Source organism: Cyprinus carpio, chromosome B9 (genome assembly GCF_018340385.1).
Source record: "Cyprinus carpio isolate SPL01 chromosome B9, ASM1834038v1, whole genome shotgun sequence".
Classification (NCBI taxonomy): Eukaryota; Metazoa; Chordata; class Actinopteri; order Cypriniformes; family Cyprinidae; genus Cyprinus; species Cyprinus carpio.
The window spans coordinates 929,421-949,948 of record NC_056605.1 but is presented as its reverse complement, the minus strand read 5'-3'; the positions used below and the strand labels follow the sequence as shown (position 1 = coordinate 949,948).

At 40.4% G+C, this 20,528-nt stretch overlaps 1 protein-coding gene across 1 annotated transcript; it reads left to right on the top strand.

Annotated features, from left to right (window-relative positions):
* Positions 1–1,267: 1,267 nt before the first annotated feature.
* On the top strand, positions 1,268–20,316 carry LOC122138398 (interferon alpha/beta receptor 1a-like). Its single transcript, XM_042730541.1, has 7 exons — positions 1,268–1,307; positions 5,818–5,947; positions 7,052–7,242; positions 9,516–9,679; positions 10,702–10,849; positions 11,237–11,426; positions 19,616–20,316. Exons 1-7 carry the CDS (start codon positions 1,268–1,270, stop codon positions 19,911–19,913), a joined length of 1,161 nt encoding a protein of 386 aa, XP_042586475.1. The 3' UTR covers positions 19,914–20,316.
* The last annotated feature ends 212 nt before the right edge of the window (positions 20,317–20,528 follow it).

The window sequence follows — 20,528 nt, the reverse complement described above, 5'->3', positions numbered from 1 at the left end:
GGAGGAGCTGCAACCACGCAGCGTCAGACATCGGAGGGCTATGGGGGGGATGGAGATTGCAGATGGAGCATCTAATCTGTATATGTAGTATTGATATGTTAGGAAGAGGCAAGTGATAATTTGAAAAAAAAATGGAAAACGGATCATCAACAACTGATTCATAAGAATATGACTGATAGGTAGGTAGGCGGTAGGCATTACTGAGAAAGCAATGCGCCAAAAACTAACAGAAGAAACGAAAGTAAGATGCGGAAGAAGGCCTGCGTGCCAACACAGAGCACGTCTGTGCCGCCGCAGAATGCGAACAGGAAAGGGCTGCTTCCGCTGATTCTGCCGTCTGTTCTCTGCTTCTGCTGCTGAAAGTGTTCCGCGGGTGATTTAATGATCAGTCCTGAGGCTCTTTCCGACACCTCACAATGGGTAGCCCGTCTGCTTACATTCCAACACTGGTTGGTCTTCGCTTTGTTGCCTGTGTTCATCGCTGTCACAAATAGGTGTTGACCTCCTTTCAGTAGGTTTAACTTCCGCCGACTTATAAACAAGTATGATCGATATCTAGACCCCCTTTCCTCCTACCGAGTCTGCTGCGATCTACTAGAGTAATTGGGGAGCAGGCGCTGCCGGTGTTTTGTCGATTCTGTGCGGAACATGTAAGGACACTTGGTAGTTATACACGGAATTCCTGGTGACCTACTAGTAGGCCGTCGCTGTCACTGTTTGGCTTGAAACTGGATCACACGGCGGAATTGAGTACAACAAACAGCGTAACCTTCAACACATAGCGGGAGATCTGTGCCTTACAGCTTCATAAAACTGCCGTGGCGTTAACCGATCCCTGCTTCATCACTCCGTGCACATGGTATGATGTGCGTACCATACATTCTGTGTCGCGTGCGCCGATACGAACTGTTCAAAACCGCTTTCTTTTACATCAAACAAACAAGGTTATTAGAAAGCTCTTCTGAGTGTGATTGTGTTCTCTAGCTTATTATTCTCCGATTGATTGTCTGATGACTCATATACGACCTGACGTTGGGATTACCATGATCTGCTCTATCTAACGAGCCTATCGATATATATTCTATCTGGGTATCTATCTATACTATCTAATCTATTATCTATCTATCTATTCTATTATCATTAATCTCCCTAGTATCTATCTATCTTCAAACGTGCAGTCACTAAGACACAAGACAGACGAGCTGGAAGCTTGGATCAAGTGCAAACCCGATATAAGAGACACTTGTCTTCTCGCCTTCTCGGAAACATGGCTAAGGGAGTCAGACCGGGACAGGACCTGATTATGAGTGGGTTTGGTAGCCCAATTCGCCTGGACCGAGACCCGATGACAACTGGGAAAAGTCGGGGAGGAGGAGTGTGCCTCTACGTAAATAATAGGTACTGTAACACTGTGGTAGTGAGAGAAAGAATATGCACTTCGGATATTGAATTGTTGACAGTGTCTCTCCGGCCGTTCTATTTACCTCGAGAGTTCCAACAACTGTTTTATACGCTTGTGTATATTCATCCGCGAGCCAATGCTTCAATCGCAGCGCAAGTGATCTCTGATGTCACTCACAGACTGGACTCTATTTGCCCAGAGGCCCCCAAGTTTTTTATAGGAGATTTTAACCACTGTACTTTAGACAAGACCTTAAGATCATATGAACAGTATATAACTTGTTCTACAACGCAGAGGAAACACCACTTTAGATCTATGTTATGGTTCAGTAAATGGAGCCTATAGATCTATGGCTATGCCGCCACTTGCTGCCTCCTACCACAACAGTATTTATTTGATGCCTGTGTATAAGCCCGCGTTCAGATGTCTTGAGCGTGAGGAAAAAAACATAAAACTTTGGACAGAAGACAGCATTTCCTCTCTACAGGGGTGTCTGGAATGTACTGATTGGACTTGTTTTTATGACACTTGTAATGATATTAATGAACTCACGCAAACAATGTCTGCCTATGTCAAATATTGTGTTGATATGATTATTCCATCTAAAAAAGTGGTCATTTATCCTAATTACAAGCCTTGGGTAACGAAGGAATTGAAAAGTGTTATCAACAGGAAAAAGAAGACATTCTATTTAGGGGAACTGGTAGAGAAAAAAGCTGTCTCAAGAGAAGTCAAAAATGAAATAAGGAAAGCAAAAAGCCAATACAGGAATAAAATTGAAAATCAATATAATAGTGGGGATTTAAAGGCAGCCTGGCAAGCCATTAAAACTATGGCAGCCATTAATCAGCCTGTGTGTAGAACAGGGCAACCAATAAAATTGAGTGGTATAGATGATGGCGATTTGCCAGATATTTTTAATAAATTTTTCTGCAGGTTCGAAAGGTCCTTCTCAGATAGCCTAGTCACATTGAGAGAGACGTGGAAGCTTCAGAGAGGGATAAAAATACAAGAGGAAAAAGTCACAACTCTACTTAAAAGTATAAAAATAGGTAAGGCTCCCGGTCCTTACGCAATCTGTGGGCGTACACTCCATTATTGTGCCGAGCAGCTTAGTGAGGCTTTTACAGTTATCTTTCAAAAATGTGCTGATAGTGGGGATATACCTGATTTATGGAAAACATCAACAGTAATACCCATCCCAAAAACAAATTTCCTAAAGACCTCAATGAATTTAGACCAACTGCATTAACTTCCCTGGTCATGAAATGTTTTGAAAAGATCTTGAAGGACACAATCATCCCCCTAACTGTAGACAAATTAGATCCTCTACAGTTCGCATATCAAGCGGGTAAGGGTGTAGAGCAGTGGTTTTCAACCTGTGGGCCGTGGCCCCCTAGTGGGTCGCGATGGTATTGAAGGTGGGCCGCCAATTACTATTAAAATAAATAATAATATTGTTAATATATGTAAAAATGTCTAAGTCATAACATAATAACATAATTTCATATATATAATTAAATAAGCCCGAGTTATTTTCTGTTCATTGCCAGTTCATTCTAGGGCTGTGCGATAGAAATTGTCATAAAATCACGATTTGAGCTTGCGCGATTTCTAAAACGCTTTATAGCACGATTTTCCGCGGCCCTGACCTCCCGCAGTATGCCATCCGATCTAATCAGAATGCAACGCGCCTAGCGTGAGAACAGAACAGACTGGGCATATGCCTACTGTACGTAACTCCAGGTTCACACACTGTCTGTGATGCGCCTTTTTTCAGAGCCCATGTTAACGGATCAGAGCGTTCACACTGCACGCGGTAAGAGGCTAGAAATAAAAACGTGGGAAAATAATTAATATCTACCGCATGAGCACAGAGAGAGTTGTGACTGCACAGGATGCAGTTTGAGTGAGAGAAGACACGTTTTAAGTGCGCACACTTTCTCCGGGCGAGAGCAGCGTGTATCTGAGCACGTGCGTCTGGTTTTGTGACAGAGCAAAGGAAATCTGCGTGCGGACAGATTCGCGCTCGCGCATTATTTTAATGTGCTTTCGCGTTACAATAACGCGCTCTCGCTGCTGCTTCTGCACCGCATACACATAATGTATACGCACTGCAGACGGAGTACGTGTGAACCTGTATAATGTATAACAAATCTATTTCAACACCTGAGGCACCGCTACAATTAATGAGCTCTATGAACAATGTATGGCAAAAAAAAAGAAAATAAGTCCCTGGACACAGGATTTATTTATTTATTTATTTTTTTGCCATAAGTCTAGAAATTTTGTTACACCTTTACTATAAAGATTATTTTGACATGTCTGTTCTAGAGACGTTACAACTTTTTGATAAAGCTCTAATTGGTTTTCTTTTGGAAATATGTTTCAAATTCATAGTGAATGCATTTATGACTGTAAAGCATATCTGTGTGTGTCAAAATTGTGATTAAAATCGAAATTGCAAAATTGATCAAAGAAATCGCGGTAGGTTTTTTTTGTCCATATCGCACAGCCCTAGTTCATTCAATAAATACAGTTAACAATCTAGCTTCTGAGTACTAAGTTATTAACCCAACAATAGCGGGGTCAGTTAATTTTTTTTGCAGTGGGCCGCGCAAACATATGTGTTTGGTTGTGTGGACCGCGAGTTGAAAAAGGTTGGGAACCACTGCTCTTTGTTTTTTTTGGAGTGGGCCGCGTTTAAATATGTGTTTGGTTGTGTGGGTATATATTTATATATATATATATATATATATATATATTTATTAATAATTTATATATATCTCCTTTTTCACTACTGTTAATCCGCCTTTCCACTGACAAGCGACAGACCGGAAGTCATTCATTTCCAGTGGAAAGTAGTGCGGGAGCTGCGTGAAATTTCGGATCCGATTTAAGCTTCGGATACGTTCAAATATTTGAACTTCTGCGGCTAGACTGTATGCGACCGCCCGACCGGATGTGATGTATTCTAATCAAAACTATCGACGCTAAGTCAGAATTATCAATATTTTGTTCACGTTAACATTATTCTTTAAACACTATTTTTGTGAAATGGTGCTTTAGAATTATTATGGCAGAAATAATTATTTTATAATTATTAAATCATTATTTACGTTGATTAGTGGAATAAAACCTACTGTTTTTATTTTGGGGTGTCATCTGATTTGTGACGATGCATTCATACATTAATTATATTCATTAAAATTATTAATTTTACCATGGTGAATATGCCGAGGTAACGGTTGCTGCAAGACCAGTTTGAAAGTTCTGCGCGATTGCCACTTGAGGGATAAATGCGACAATCGTGTCCGAATGTCGTGTGCAGTGGAAAGGTGGCTTTAAAGGGATAGTTCACCCAAAAATGAAAACTGTCATAATTTATTCAGGTTTTTCCAAATTCAGTCCTTGATTCAAATTTCTCATGAGCTTAATTGATTTGGTCTAAAGAGAGAAGAATTAATGATTATTTTAGTTTGAAGACTACATATAAAATAGCTACCAAAATAAATTTTGGTAACTACAGTTTGGCTAAAAGTAATAACTAAAAGTTGAAATAAATACAATGACTTTTTGTCGACTAAAACTATGAAAGACTTAAATGACTAAAATGTGACTATTAAGCATTTTCGTCTCAAGATAAAGACTAAGACTAAATCAAAAATGCCTGCCAAAATTAACACTCTCTTAAAGGGATAGTTCACCCAAAAATGTCAATTCTGTCATCATTTACTCTCCCTCATGTCGTTCCAAACCCGTACAGACTGTACTGACGCACTCATACAATGTGCACGGGTGCCAGGAGAGTTAACGCGCAGACATTTTATGAAGCTGTAGTCACAGATCTCCCCTATGTTTGAAGTTACGCTGTTTGTGTACTCAATCCGCCGTGTGATCCAGTTCAAGCCAAACAGTGACAGCAGCGCCTACTAGGGTCACAGAATTCAGTGTAACACCAGTTTAGGGAATTTCCTGTCAAAGACCAAAACAAATCATTTCAAATCATCAAGGTTACCTGCAAATAGTCATTTTTTTTTCAGTTTGACATTCAGATGTCAGGAGAGTGATGTAAGGCTTGGTATTTGAATAAGACGTGCTGTAACAGGAATGCCTGTGGCATGAGCTCTTCTCATTCGCTGTAACTCTTCATCTGTATTGTTTTCTCTTTTGCTTGTATTTTGCTGTAACAAAACAGGCAACATATGCTGTGCATTAGTTATTTAATTAGGCCTATTGGTCAATCCCATGAATAAGTCACTTAATGCAGCAAAGAATATCTCAGTATTTGTCTCTTTTCAGGTTTGTTTTCACACAGATGCTTTAAAACGTTATTTTCTTTCACTTCGGATCCCTGCATAAAAAGTCTGTTCATATATAAATACGTGGGTGTGCTGTCTCTGTGTGTCTGGCAGGATTTGGAGATCTGAGGCGTCCTGAGAACGTCAGCGTGGACTCGCTCAACACCCGTTATGTGCTGCGGTGGGACTGGCCTCACGAGACCGCCGCCAACCAGACCGTCACCTTCACTGTGCAGTGTCTAGAGTAAGAGCCTTCGCCTGCGTTTGCTTCATGCACATGACCCGTGTGCCCGTGCTTATTTGGGTTTGTGACAGAATAAGCTGTTAAGGTGAAAAAATAAAAAAATACAACTAATAGTTTGTACAGGACATGAGACATCATACACTCTGTAATACATATTTTGATCGGCTGAGCACATGATCACATGATCACAGCATCTCCGCAGCTCATAACAGTGTCTCTGATCGTGGAAATGCTTCTTAAGGTCAGGTTTATTTTCAAATAAACCTCAAAAATAAACCTTATATCTCAAAATACTAAGGAAAATACCTGCTAAATTATATTTAGCATATAGAAAATTAGGCCTACACTTTTTTGGAATATCGACAGTCTTTTCCTCTGATTACTTTCTGAGCACTTTGTCCAGATGTTTTGTTTTTATTCTCACTATTACTGTAATGCAGAAATGAGTGACGGAAAATCAACATAAATTAAAGAGAGTACAACAAATACTACCAAGAGCGTTATTGTTATAGTTATCTATATAATTTTTGCATTACAGCTGTATGAAATGAGAAATGCTCAGGCTTTATTAAGCACAGATGAAGTCAAAGGTGACGCGAAGGGCCCGTCTTCAGACAGCTACGTATTCACCATAGTCTATACAAAGCACAAATGCATACGCGAAACCTCATGCTGACAGATGTAAATAATCATATAGTCATAAACTGATTAGTGTGCCTTACTGTATAGTAAGGATGTAGGCAGGGGCTTGACAAAAACAGAAGCTAGTAAAACTTGGGACGTCCAAAAGAGGGGTGACATTTTAATGCTTCAGTGAACTCTAAATAAGAGATGTTCATTGTTTCCCTGAGGTACTCATCTCTCCAGGATTGGATGACCAACTGAACTGATTGTTTTGTTGTTCTTCTAAAGCCTGTTCCTTGAGCCCCACACAACCACATCTAACACATCTACTTTATCTGATAGACTCGTTCCAGTGTCTGCTGATGAGCTGAATCAGGTATGTTTGATGAAGGAGACAGCACTGGGGCTCCAGGAACAGGCTCGGGAAGCACTGCTTTACTGTCAGATCAAGTGCACTTACGTAGTCCTTTCCTCCAACAGTGAGTTTCGGTCCCGGAAGGCCAGTAATGAGAAGTACCGGACATCATTGTGTGTCAATGATTTGGAGCATCGCTGTGATTTCACTGGAGCTGAACTGAGTTACGATATTTGTTTTCTATTGCGTGTGCGGGCCAACACATCACAGCAGTCCTCCGGCTGGGTCCAGATCAGATTCTGTCCTGATGAACACGGTGAGCTCTGTCTGTCTGTCAGTAGTCTGTCTGTCTGTCTGTAGACTCTCTTTGTCAGTCTCTGTCAATAGTCTGTCAGTCACTCTGTCAGTAGTCTGTCTGTCAGTCTCTTTGTCTGTCAGTGGTCTGTCTGTTAGTTTTCTGTCTGTAGTCTGTCAGTCTCTCTGTCTGTCAATCTTTTTGTCAGTCTCTGTTAGTTTTCTGTCTGTCAGTCTTTCTGTCTGTCTGTCTGTCTGTCTGTCTGTTAGTAGACTGTTTGTCTGTCTGTCTGTCTGTCAGTCTGTCTGTCAGTAGTCTGTCTGTCTGTTAGTCTCTCTGTCTCTCAGTAGTCTGTCTGTTAGTAGTCTGTCTGTCTGTCAGTCTCTCTGTCAGTAGTCTTTCTGTCTGTCAATCTGTTTGTCAGTCTCTGTCTGTCTGTCTGTCTGTCAGTCTGTCTGTCTGTCAGTAGTCTGTCTGTCAGTAGTCTGTCTGTCTGTTAGTAGACTATGTCTGTCAGTCTGTCAGTAGTCTGTCAGTCTGTCTGTCTGTCTGTCTGTCTGTCAGTAGTCTGTCTGTCTGTTAGTAGACTATGTCTGTCAGTCTGTCAGTAGTCTGTCAGTTTGTCTGTCCGTCTGTCAGTCTCTCTGTCAGTAGTCTGTCTGTCTGTCTGTCTGTCAGTCTCTGTCTCTCAGTAGTCTGTCTGTTAGTAGTCTGTCTGTCAATCTGTTTGTCAGTCTCTGTCTGTCTGTCTGTCAGTCAGTCAGTCTCTCTGTCTGTCAGTAGGCTGTCTGTCAGTAGTCTGTCTGTATGTCTCTCTGTCTGTCAGTAGGCTGTCTGTCAGTAGTCTGTCTGTATGTCTCTCTATCGGTCAGTCAGTCTGTCTGTTAGTAGACACTGTCTCTGTCAGTCTCTCTGTCAATAGTCTGGCAGTTTTTCTGTCTGTTAGTTTTCTGTCTGTCTGTCTGTCTGTCTGTCTGTCAGTAGTCTGTCAGTCTTTCTGTCTGTCTGTTAATAGACTGTTTGTCTGTTTGTCTGTCTGTCTGTCAGTAGTCTGTCTGTCTGTTAGTAGACTATGTCTGTCAGTAGTCTGTCAGTTTGTCTGTCCATCTGTCAGTCTCTCTGTCAGTAGTCTGTCTGTCTGTCTGTCAGTCTCTGTCTCTCAGTAGTCTGTCTGTTAGTAGTCTGTCTGTCTGTCAGTCTCTCTGTCAGTAGTCTGTCTGTCAATCTGTTTGTCAGTCTCTGTCTGTCTGTCTGTCAGTCAGTCTCTCTGTCTGTCAGTAGGCTGTCTGTCAGTAGTCTGTCTGTATGTCTCTCTATCGGTCAGTCAGTCTGTCTGTAGACACTGTCTCTGTCAGTCTCTCTGTCAATAGTCTGGCAGTTTTTCTGTCTGTTAGTTTTCTGTCTGTCTGTCTGTCAGTAGTCTGTCAGTCTTTCTGTCTGTCTGTTAATAGACTGTTTGTCTGTTTGTCTGTCTGTCTGTCAGTAGTCTGTCTGTCTGTTAGTAGACTATGTCTGTCAGTCTGTCAGTAGTCTGTCAGTCTGTCTTTATTTGGTTAGTATGTCTGTCAGTAGTCTGTCTGTCTGTTAGTAGACTATGTCTGTCAGTCTGTCAGTAGTCTGTCAGTCTGTCTGTCTGTCAGTAGTCTGTCTGTCTGTTAGTAGACTATGTCTGTCAGTCTGTCTGTCAGTAGTCTGTCTGTCTGTCTGTCAGTCTCTCTGTCTCTCAGTAGTCTGTCTGTTAGTAGTCTGTCTGTCTGTCAGTCTCTCTGTCAGTAGTCTTGTCTGTCTGTCAATCTGTTTGTCAGTCTCTGTCTGTCTGTCAGTCTCTCTGTCTGTCAGTAGTCTGTCTGTATGTCTCTATCTGTCAGTCAGTCTGTCTGTTAGTAGACACTGTCTCTCTGTTAGTCTCTCTGTCAATAGTCTGGCAGTTTTTCTGTCTGTTAGTTTTCTGTCAGTCTGTCAGTAGTCTGTCAGTCTTTCTGTCTGTCTGTCTGTCTGTTAATAGACTGTTTTTCTGTCTGTCTGTCTGTCAGTAGTCTGTCTGTCTGTTAGTAGACGTAGTCTGTCAGTCGGTCAGTAATCTGTCTGTCAGTAGTCTGTCTGTCAGTAGTCTGTCTGTCTGTTAGTAGTCTGTCTGTCTGTCTGTCTGTTTGTTTTCTGACCCTGGCTTCTTTTTTTTTCTGCTCTCAGCTAGTAGTCTGTCAGTCAGTTTTTTTTTTTTTTTTTTTTTTTTTTTTTTTTTTTTTTTTTTTTTTTTTTCTTTTTTTTTTTCTTTTTTTTTTTTTTTTTTTTTTCAGCTTTAGGTCCTCCCTCCAGCTTGAAGCTGAGCTCGGTTAAAGAAGATCTAGAGATCATCATCACCGACCCTTTGAGCAGCACCAATCAGTCCATGAAAACTTTGCTGAAGAACAAGTTGAGCTACCTCATCCAGTACTGGAGACGCTCTGAAGGGCCTCAGGTATCTGCACACTCGCGCCAAAAGCTCTCGCATGGGTTTCCGCAGCACCTGCGTTTGGATACTTCAAGTTATCTTCAGTTTCAATCTCAGAAATGCTGTGACCACATCCTGTAGAAAGATGGTGGTTTCTGATCTTAATTCATATTAATTTGTTTATTGTTGTTTATTTTTTAAAATATTGTGGGATACAATAGTCTCTGAACATGTGGGAACTATTTTTTTTATTTTTTTTTTTATTTTTTTTTTATAAAGCTTTAAAAAAAAATTGGGACTTTGAAAAATGTAAAACAAATAAATAGTTTCTTAATATTACATTTAACTACTATAATTTTAGTTTGTATATTTGTTTACTCATAATAATAGATATAAAGATAATCATTATTATTTAGATATTGACCAGTTTCAGTGTGTATAAAGTAAATGAAGTATCTGGCTTCTCACAGCACACTGAGAGGTGAACTCTTACACTAGTCTGCAGGTTTGTGTTTCACCAATGCTGTGTGATGGGTGATTGTAGCATAGCAGCATAAATGGACACTGATACTGCTCATCAATTGGTGCTTAGTCATCAGAGAGTTAGAGTGTTTCCTCATTGCACGGGTGAATGGTTTCAAAAGAAAATATGTCCACATCAGTTAAAGTGTAGGCTGATCAACAATCTTAATCTAGACTGAACTAGTAAATGCATTGAAAGTATAGCCTAGTTCAGTGGTTCCCAATCCTGGTCCTGGAGAACTCCCAACGCTGCACATTTTAGATGTCTCCCCATTCAAACACACCTGATTCAACTCATTAGTGAAGACTCCAAGACCTCAAATGTGTGTGTCAGATAAGAGAGATGCCAAAAGCATTGATTGGGAACCACTGGCCTAGTTCATTGTTATTTCAGAAAACCTGATGCATTCAGTCTTGTTAACAGACCTTATTATTTTATGTACATGACTGGTGTGTTTTCAATGCAGTATTACTGTATAGATGGCACTGCTGAGTGATATAATGTCTTGCTCTGACTGTCCTTGCAGAAGGCTAAAGTCCTGGAGACGAAGAACAATCTGGTGATGCTGACTGAGCTGGACAGACAGACGTGGTACTGTGTGAGAGTTCAGAGCCATGATGACTTCCATAATAAGAGCAGTGTCTTCAGCGACACACACTGCACACGCACTGAAGGTCAGCAGCTCCATCATACACACGAGTCATTCATGTCAGATTGAAGAAAATATGTGTAACATGCAGCCACCGAAAGAAAAAAAACAGTGCTCCAGTGACACAATTTAACCTCCAACATCTGTTTCTAAAATAAGCACTGTACCTAGTAAAGGCTACCGTTTTGGGAAAGTGATTGATTTAATAATTGTACAACTCATACCTATTGGTTCTTTTTTAAATGATTGACATGGTTATTCATCCACATTTATGAGCATTCATAGCCTACGTGCATGGATGATGTTACATAAGGCAGATTCGGTGCTCATGATGACAAGTGAATCTTCTGTCAGACGAATGAGTGTGTGGCATACAGGGACTTTACGAAACGAACGCTGTGTGTGATTTCAGGTCAGATGCCGTACTGGCAGATATTTCTGTACGTCCTGATTTCTCTGCTGCTGTGCCTCCTGCTGGTGCTGCTGTACTTCTGCTTTAACAAGATGTTATCGCTCCTCAAGAGCACCTTCTGCCCAGCTGTTCACCTCCCGGATCACATTCAGGAGGTACAGAACATTTATACTCCGTTACCTGCTCTAAAATGAGATACATCATAAGGTTTTAAATACATTTGCTGCATCTCAGGTCAATTTATACATTTTAGTAGTTTATCCAAAGCGTAGTATGAAAACTGTTTATCCAAATACATTTATCATTGTATATTTACAGCTGTCTTCAGGAATAAAAGAGCTCTTTGTCTCAGGGTGAATAGAATGTTACAAGGATGGTGTAGAGATGTTGACTTGAATTGTATGCAGAGGAGTACATATTTTTACAACATGTATGAAGTGTAAGTGGAGTTAAAATGTACCTTAAAAAAAAGAGTATAATGATTAGGCCTTTTGTCATTTCCCCAAGCCCATTTCCTCTATCGTGGAAGCCAGTCAGTGGAGTTATTTCTCATTGTTAGCTCTTTGTCTCAGCCTGCGTTGCTCTGATGAAACACTTCCAAGGGTTTTTTTTTTAATTTTGTTATTAAAAAAAAATTTTTTTTTTTTTTCTTGAACTGCTTATCAACAATCTCTGCATGCTGGCCCCTTTGGAATTAAAGTTCTTGAACTGGGCGCTGCTGGCCCTTTTAGTCATATATCAAAAGTTTACCCTCGCTGTAAAATGCAGGCTTTACATACCAGGACCTAACACATTCATATTTTATTGGAGTTATATGTTAGTTTAGAAATTTGAGTCTTTAAATTAGATTTAAATGCATCAAGAGTGGCACAAGTTCTAATGTGAAGAGGTAAGCTGTTCTATAAGCGAGGAGCTGAAATTAAGTGAGAGCAGGCGTCCGAATACCATTTTGATTTTTAACGGATCGGATCCAAACACTTGATATAACCGTACTGCTAAAACCATTTTTACAGATCTTAATACTGCGAGCGCAACGCCTAGTGGACAAGTTGACGGTATCAACCCATTTCATTTGTCGGCTTAACATGGCACAACACACAGCAGTGTTAAGAACATATCCGGATTTAATACCAAACTGAATGATTATTATTGATTAGGCGATGCGATACTGCGAAACTTAATATTTGTTCTGCTACACCGTCGCAATTATTTTCCGGCAAAATATAGTTACACCTTGTTATCATGAGTGTAAAAAAATCGGATTTACACTGTAGATGTACAATTAAAAACCATGTAGGATCTGCTTGGGGCCTAATTTTTTACCTTTTTCTAAACTACAGACAAAATTACCATGATAAGTGTCCAACATGAGTTGCTTTTAGACTATTGGTAGGCGTGTTTAAATAGGCATACGATCGAATACTGTCATTAATCCTCACGTGCAATTAAAGTGCTCCGTCACAGCTGCGTCGTCTTCATTATGTTCCATATTCCAGATTGTGTGTGTCATTTTAATTTTAGAAAGGGCGATTCAGGTGCAGTCTATGCTGATTTTTGGTATTCAAACTCGTGTTGGTGTTCAAATCATGTTCTTAAATTTTTGGAGTGCCAACTTACTGCTGGAAATATAATGCATTGAAGAGGTAAAAGTGGAATTAAAGATATGTCACCTATAGTACTTTTCTTTGATGCGACCCTAAAGAATCATATCAGCTTTTTGTGATGACTTTTTGTTAAAGGATAACTCTGTGCTGTAGTGTCCAAATGCGCCTGTCAGCGATTTTATTAAAAAAGGAATAAAACTTCCCTGAATTTGGCCAAGAACAGTCATTCAGGGAAGGGCTAATATTGTAACAGTTGTTGTGCTGTGGAGTAAATATATGGCAAAGTAAATCCACCAAACCACCCATAATGGATATGTTTGTGTTCTGTGCTATGGGTTTAGAAATTGAATAACTTTAATCCCGCTTCACCTGAGTGTTTCATCTTTTAAAAGGGGTCAACAAATAAATGTGTTTTGCGTTGATGCTAATATTCAAAGCTAAAGTGTGAACATTTATTTTGTCATCTTTTTAAGTATTTGGTGTAATGCAATGGCAACCAAAGTGTTTATGCGGTTTAAGGTTCAACATGCAAAAAACATTAATTTTCCACAACACTGTACATTATTGTTGCTCCTCTATGCCCCGCCTTCTGAAACATGTTGATTTTTACAAAGCTCATCGGTGTGAAAAGCAAGGTGTGCTCTGATTGGCCAGCTATCCAGTGCGTTGTGATTGGCTGAATACCTCAAGCGTGTGACGGAAATGTTACGCCCCTTAACATACTGTGATGTGTGTCCCAATCAGAACACTGGGGCGACAAGAATCATTTTTTTTTATAATCCTAATAAATCATAAACACTCTCTCCGAACAAGCGATTCCAGATTCTCATTATGTACACATCATCATAGGGAAAAAGTCCAGCCCATTTGTGGCTCTCTCTGCCTTATTAGCATAGACATAGGTCTGAGTGAGAAGCAGCGGTCCGCCATTACTGTTTCTTGCTGTAGCTGCTGGAGATATACAATGTCAGCGCTAAAGAGGCATTACAAGTGTTGTTTTTTGGGATGCACAGAAGTCTCCATTTTTCCATTTTCCAAGGAAATGTCCTGGACGAAAATCGGTAAAGACCCCTATGGGCCCTTTTCACAAGACTGTGTTGACACCTTTAACAGGCATCAGCATCGTAAATCCTCAGGCTCTCTGCCATATTAGCATAGACATAGGTCATTTTTATTATAAAGTATTTTTATATGTACACTTGATCTTTTTACATATGTATTTTTATATGTATGTTTATAACACTATAATTAGGGCCCGAGCACCGAGATGCGAGGACCCTCTTGGAATTGCTCCGTGTATTATTATTCTTCCGCTTCTTCTTCTTCTCCGAAATGAATCGCATTTTTAAAGGCCTAAACATGCTCTAATACTCACAAAACTTTGCACACACATCAGAACTTGCGAAAATTTACATCTGATATAGGTTTCAGAAGTGGGTGTGGCAAAATGGCTCGATAGCGCCACCTGTTAAATTTCAGCGGAGTGCGCCTCGAGCTACGTTTCACGTACATGCATGAAAATCAGTACATGTGTGTAACATACCATTACCTACAAAAAAGTCTCGTGGGAAAAAATCCAAAACCCAACAGGAAGTACGTTATTTTGAATTTCCTGTACAATTTTTGTGCAGTTTTTGCCATTTCCATGCCTCGTACTTCAAATTCATCTTCAAATTTGGTGAGGTTCATCATAAGACCTTTGTGATTTTTTTTTATTGCAAAGATTTTGAGTTTTCGTCAAGGGGTGTGTCCCTGGCAGCAATCTGTCCGATCTGCCCCAAACTTCACACGTTTGACAAGTCATGTCCTGAACACATCAACATGCCAAAATTCTGTTATAGTCATAGCGCCACCTGCTGGTAACAGGAAGTCCGATCTCCCCCAAACTTAATACACTGGCAACATGCTAGAAACTTACTAAAACATGCTAGCAGCACTTAGCTAAGTGCTAAAGTATGCTATTAATGCAGTGAAAGAGGAAGTTGCTGTAACTCAGGCATGCAGTGTGCAATCTGACCCAAATTTAACAAGTTTGATAAGAGTCCTGTTCTGACCACACAACTTCATGCCCATATTTGATTATAGTCATAGTGCCACCTGCTGGCAACAGGAAGTGAAATGTTTAACACTGTTATGGACTCCTAGCAACATAATAAAAAGCAGCCACAAGTGTTAAATAGGCTGGCAACATTCTAGAACCATGCTAAAACATGCTAGCAACATGTAGCTAAGTGTTAAAGTATGCTATTAATGCAGTGAAGCAGGACATAACTGTGACTCGTGCATACAATGTCCAGTCTGCCTCAAACTTCACATGTTTGATTAGAGTCTTGGCCTGAAGATATCTTCATGTTCATATTTCGTTATAGTTATAGCGCCACCTACTGGCAACAGGAAGTAACGTGTTTTTTACACTGTTATTCACTATTAACAACACAGCAAAATATGCCATTGTGTGCTAAACATTCTAGCATGTTTGAGAAAATTTCTAGCAACACTTAGTAAGTGCTAAAGCATGCTATTGATACTATGAAACAGGAAGTTGTTTTAACTCATGCATATAATGTCCGATCTGCCCCAAACTTCACATGTTTTATAAGAGTCCTGGCCTGAACTCATCTTAAGGCCAATATTGATTTATAGTCATAGCGCCACCTGCTGGCAACAGGAAATTTGTCATCTTAAGGCCACATTTTATAAGCATATTTCCCAAAGTTTGCTGTTTCCCTATGGCCACCGGGTGGCGATGAGCCCGGGTGCGAGGGCCCTTTCATCGCTGCTTGCAGCTTTAATTTGTATTATATCACCTTTACATCAAATTATGAAAAAACTAGTTAAAGCTAATGCGAGGGTGTTTCTAATTCACCGTCTATGGGAGGGGTTGTAGATTCTATGGGGTTGTATCTTATGATTTATGTTATGGGGTTGTTTCAATATTTTTCCTATTTTTAAAAGTCATGAAAACAGTATCGTGGAGTTTTTCTTTTGCTATTTGAGCAAATGGGAGTGCAAAAAATGTTTGTGGTACTCTCCCATTCACTACCATTCAAGTTAACCCAACTATGATTTCTGCTGCTGAGAAACCCAGAAATGTAAAAAAGAGGTCCATATGTTTAGGGTTTAATTTGTCAAGCTTATAATCACACGTGGGACAAGAGATGGCACCAGCTATGTCGTTATTTTCCTACACGATGGTGGTTAAAGAGTTTTCAGATAAATAGCCCAGATTGCCAGGATTGAGCCAAGTCTCTGTCACAAACAAAAAGTCCAGCTCCCAAGCGGAGATAGGATCATTTAATAAAAAGGTCTTATATGAGATCGACCTAGTGTTTATCACGGTAATTTTTAAGAAGAGGCTTAGTCGACCAAAATAGTATTAGTCTGGTGGTGGTGCTTTTTATTTCACGTCTTCTGGACTGAAGCAATGCAACACCCGCTGACTGCAATGATAGAGCTTGAAAGATCAAAGACAATTTTTAATATAACTCCGACTGGATTCGTCTGAAAGATTGAAGGTAATATACACCTAGGATGCCTCAGGCAGCCTAATTTTAATTTTTAGGTGAACTGTGTGTTCGTGATGATTTTAGTTCATTGTTTTGCCATTAGATGGCAACAAGAGACAGTTTTACGAGTCCGCAGTAAAGCCCTTCAATTTGAAAAGTACTAAAGCAGTTTTGAGCAAGGAAGTTATTTTTTCTTTCTTAAAGCTTGTATGCAGCCAACATGCACAGAGAAGCGCTGTCATGAGGTTATTTTTTTTTTCTTATGGATTGTATGTACGAGTCTATCAGACATTCAAACTAGGGGTGTCCCAGACACGCTCCTTACTTTCCACCCTCTAAGATATGTACACCACCGATCAAACAGACTCTCCTTTTGCTTTGCAAACTCAACATAAGTGTGACGAGCAAGTTTACCAAGGAAAGTATTCAGACCCCTGCTTTGCAATTGTTCACTCTTTCCTGCAGTGTAAATGCAGCCTTAGTTATATTGCAGCCATTTGCTAAAATCATTTAAGTTCATTTTTTTTCTTTATTAATGTACACAACACAGAATTGTTGACATTTTTGCACATTTATTAAAAAAAGAAAAACTGAAATATCACATGGTCCTAAGTATTCAGACCCCTTTGCTCAGTATTTAGTAGAAGCACCCTTTTGATCTAATACAGCTATGAGACTTTTTGGGAAGAATGCAGATGCAACAAGTTTTTCACACCTGGATTTGGGGATCCTCTGCCATTCCTCCTTGCAGATCCTCTCCAGTTCTGTCAGGTTGGATGGTAAACGTTGGTGGACAGCCATTTTTTCAGGTCTCTCCAGAGATGCTCGATTGGGTTTAAGTCAGGGCTCTGGCTGGGCCATTCAAGAACAGTCGCAGAGTTGTTGTGAAGACAGTCCTTCGTTATTTTAGCTGTGTGCTTAGGGTCAGTGTCTTGTTGGAAGGTGAACCTTCGGCCCAGTCTGAGGTCCTGAGCACTCTGGAGAAGGTTTTCGTCCAGGATATCCCTGTACTTGGCCGCATTCATCTTTCCCTCGATTGCAACCAGTCGTCCTGTCCCTGCAGCTGAAAAACACCCCCTGCAGCATGATGCTGCCACCACCATGCTTCACTGTTGGGACTGTATTGGACAGGTGATGAGCAGTGCCTGTTTTTCTCCACACATACCGCTTAGAATTAAGGCCAGAAAGTTCTATCTTGGTCTCATCAGACCAGACAGAGATCTTATTTCTCACCATCTTGGAGTCCTTCAGGTGTTTTTTCATGTGTCTTGCACTGAGGAGAGGCTTCCGTCAGGCCACTCTGCCATAAAGCCCCGAGTGGTGGAGGGCTGCAGTGATGGTTGACTTTCTACAACTTTCTCCCATCTCCCGACTGCATCTCTGGAGCTCAGCCACAGTGATCTTTGGGGTCTTCTTTACCTCTCTCACGAAGGCTCTTCTCCCCCGATAGCTCAGTTTGGCCGGACGGCCAGCTCTAGGAAGGGTTCTGGTCATCCCAAACGTCTTCCATTTAAGGATTATGGAGGCCACTGTGCTCTTAGGAACCTTAAGTGCAGCAGAAATTGTTTTTGTAAGCTTGGGTGGTTTTTTGGGTTTTTTTGGTTCTGTCTCTGAGCTCTTCAGGCAGTTCCTTTGACCTCATGATTCTCATTTGCTCTGACATGCACTGTGAGCTGTAAGGTCTTATATAGACAGGTGTGTGGCTTTCCTAATCAAGTCCAATCAGTATAATCAAACACAGCTGGACTCAAATGAAGGTGTAGAACCATCTCAAGGATGATCAGAAGACATGGACAGCACCTGAGTTAAATATATGAGTGTCACAGCAAAGGGTCTGAATACTTAGGACCATGTGATATTTCAGTTTTTCTTTTTTAATAAATCTGCAAAAATGTCAACAATTCTGTGTTTTTCTGTCAATATGGGGTGCTGTGTGTACATTGAGGAAAAAAAAAGAACAAATGATTTTAGCAAACGGCTGCAATATAACAAAGAGTGAAAAATTTAAGGGGGTCTGAATACTTTCCGTACCCACTGTATGCCTTTAGTATAGCTGCTTTAACCTCATCATAATCAGTGCTCTTCTCAAGGCTTAGAGCAGAATAAGCTGCTTGAGCCTTACCTACCAAATTTTTTGTAAAAGCAAAGTCCACACATTTCTGGGCCATTTGGATGTGGTCGCCACACAATCAAAGAGAGAAAAATATATCTCAACATCCTTCTCAGAAAAGGGAGGCACTAACCTAATTTGGCTACTAACATCAAACAAAGAAACATCACTTCTGGGAGCTGATCTTTCAGAAGCGGTCTTCAACTCAAACCCCTTAAGAAACCGTTCATGTTCAAGATACATTTGTTTCTCCTTTAATTGCCTTTCCCTGTCCCTAGCCTCCAGCTGGTTTCTCCTGTAAAGTTTACTCCTTAAGTCTCAGCTGAACTGCAGCTTCAGACAAGGGAGCAACCATGGCCTAACTTTTAAAATACCATTATAAATCAACACATTTCTAATGATGTCCTTTATCCTTTAAACGCTTCTCACTACTGGTAATATCATAATGAGAGGCTAATTGCAAGAGTTGATCTTTTTTAAAAAGCTCAAGCAACTCATCTGAAGGTTCCCTTAGGAAATCCTCTCAGGAAGCCATTGCTAAATTTAACTCCAACTAAACGGAAGTGCTAACAACAAAAGCACAAAACACGAATGGAGTCTTTTCCACTACTACTTGTACAAATGTACAACTAACACCACAGGTCCACAGTAGTACAGAACTACAAAAATACCACGAAAGCAGCAAGTTTACATGTCCTAAAAGGTTTGAAAACCCCTGGTCTACAGCTCTGTATCATGGTCTCTATTTGCACTTTGAATATTGAGAGCAGCCTACTTTGATTATGGCTGTACTTAATTTTTGCACTTAATAAGACTAAGAAAGAACTGTGTTGTTTATTTTTTGTTATTTATACTGTTTTTATTTATATGTTCAATGTGAAAAGGAGTTCAGTTAGGAGGTCAGACGCTCTAGAAGCTCATAATTCATGTACAGTTCTGAGGTCTGAAGAGAGAAGCCAGTCAGTTGAACAAAACCTTTCAATTCCACACAATTATTAATATAGAAAACAAATCACTGACGTATGGAATGAACAAAGGTCAATGTCATAAAGAGTGTTATAACAGATTTCCCTTTCTGAAACCATCAACAATTCTGTGTTCTTTTGTTCCTTAAGGGGTCACCCCATCATTTAAATACATGTTCTCTCTGTCTCTTCAGCTGTGGTTTAAGTGAGTCAGAGACGCCGCAGCTGCTGGCTCCTGAGTCTCCAGAGTCTGTGTGTGAGCCGCTGGTCATGGTCAGTGCTGAGCTGGACGCTGTGGCGGTGGATGAGCACTCAAACGCTGGGGAACAGGACTCCAGCACACACAGCCGACACAGCAGCGGAGACTCGGGTGTTTACTCCACAGAGGAGGACTCCAGTCACAGATCCACCACACACGCTGACCTTCAGATGAGCAGCAGAAAGCACAGAGTAGAGCTGCGTGATGGGACGCTGCGGGAGCTCTGTGCTTGATACCACATGACTCTGGCTTTTTGCAGCTTTGCCTCTCTCTCTTCCAACATCTGTCCGCTTATTTCACATGTATAGACAGCAGCACCTTTCTGAGGTTTATGACATTTGAGCCATATTTGTCATATCTGTATGCTGACATGCAGATTTCTTATGATTCTTATAGAATCTTAATTCATTATTGTCACTTGATGTCTTTATTAGCTTTAACAACAGCAGGGTTTAAAAAGAGAATGTACTGTCATCTGCTAGTTTGATTGTCTCCTCATTAATCTCCTGTGTCAGATTAAAATATATTGTAGCAGATTGACTGGTCCTGGGGTGCCAATTTATACATTTATTTATATGTAAAAAAAAAAAAAAAAGCACTGTAAAGACAGCCCTATAAAGGATTCTCATGGGGAAAAAAAAAACAGGAAAAAAAAAAAAATTGTGAACCCCTTTGAGCCAAAGACAACCATAAACAAACAACATTAAACCAATTTGAGTTAAGGTATTACTCCAATTTGCCCTCTTTTCTTAATGCACACAAAATTCAAACTGGCAGGAGTTGTAGGTGAGAGGGAGTGAATGAACAGCGCTCTCTTCCACCCTCAATACCCATGGCTGAAGTGCCCT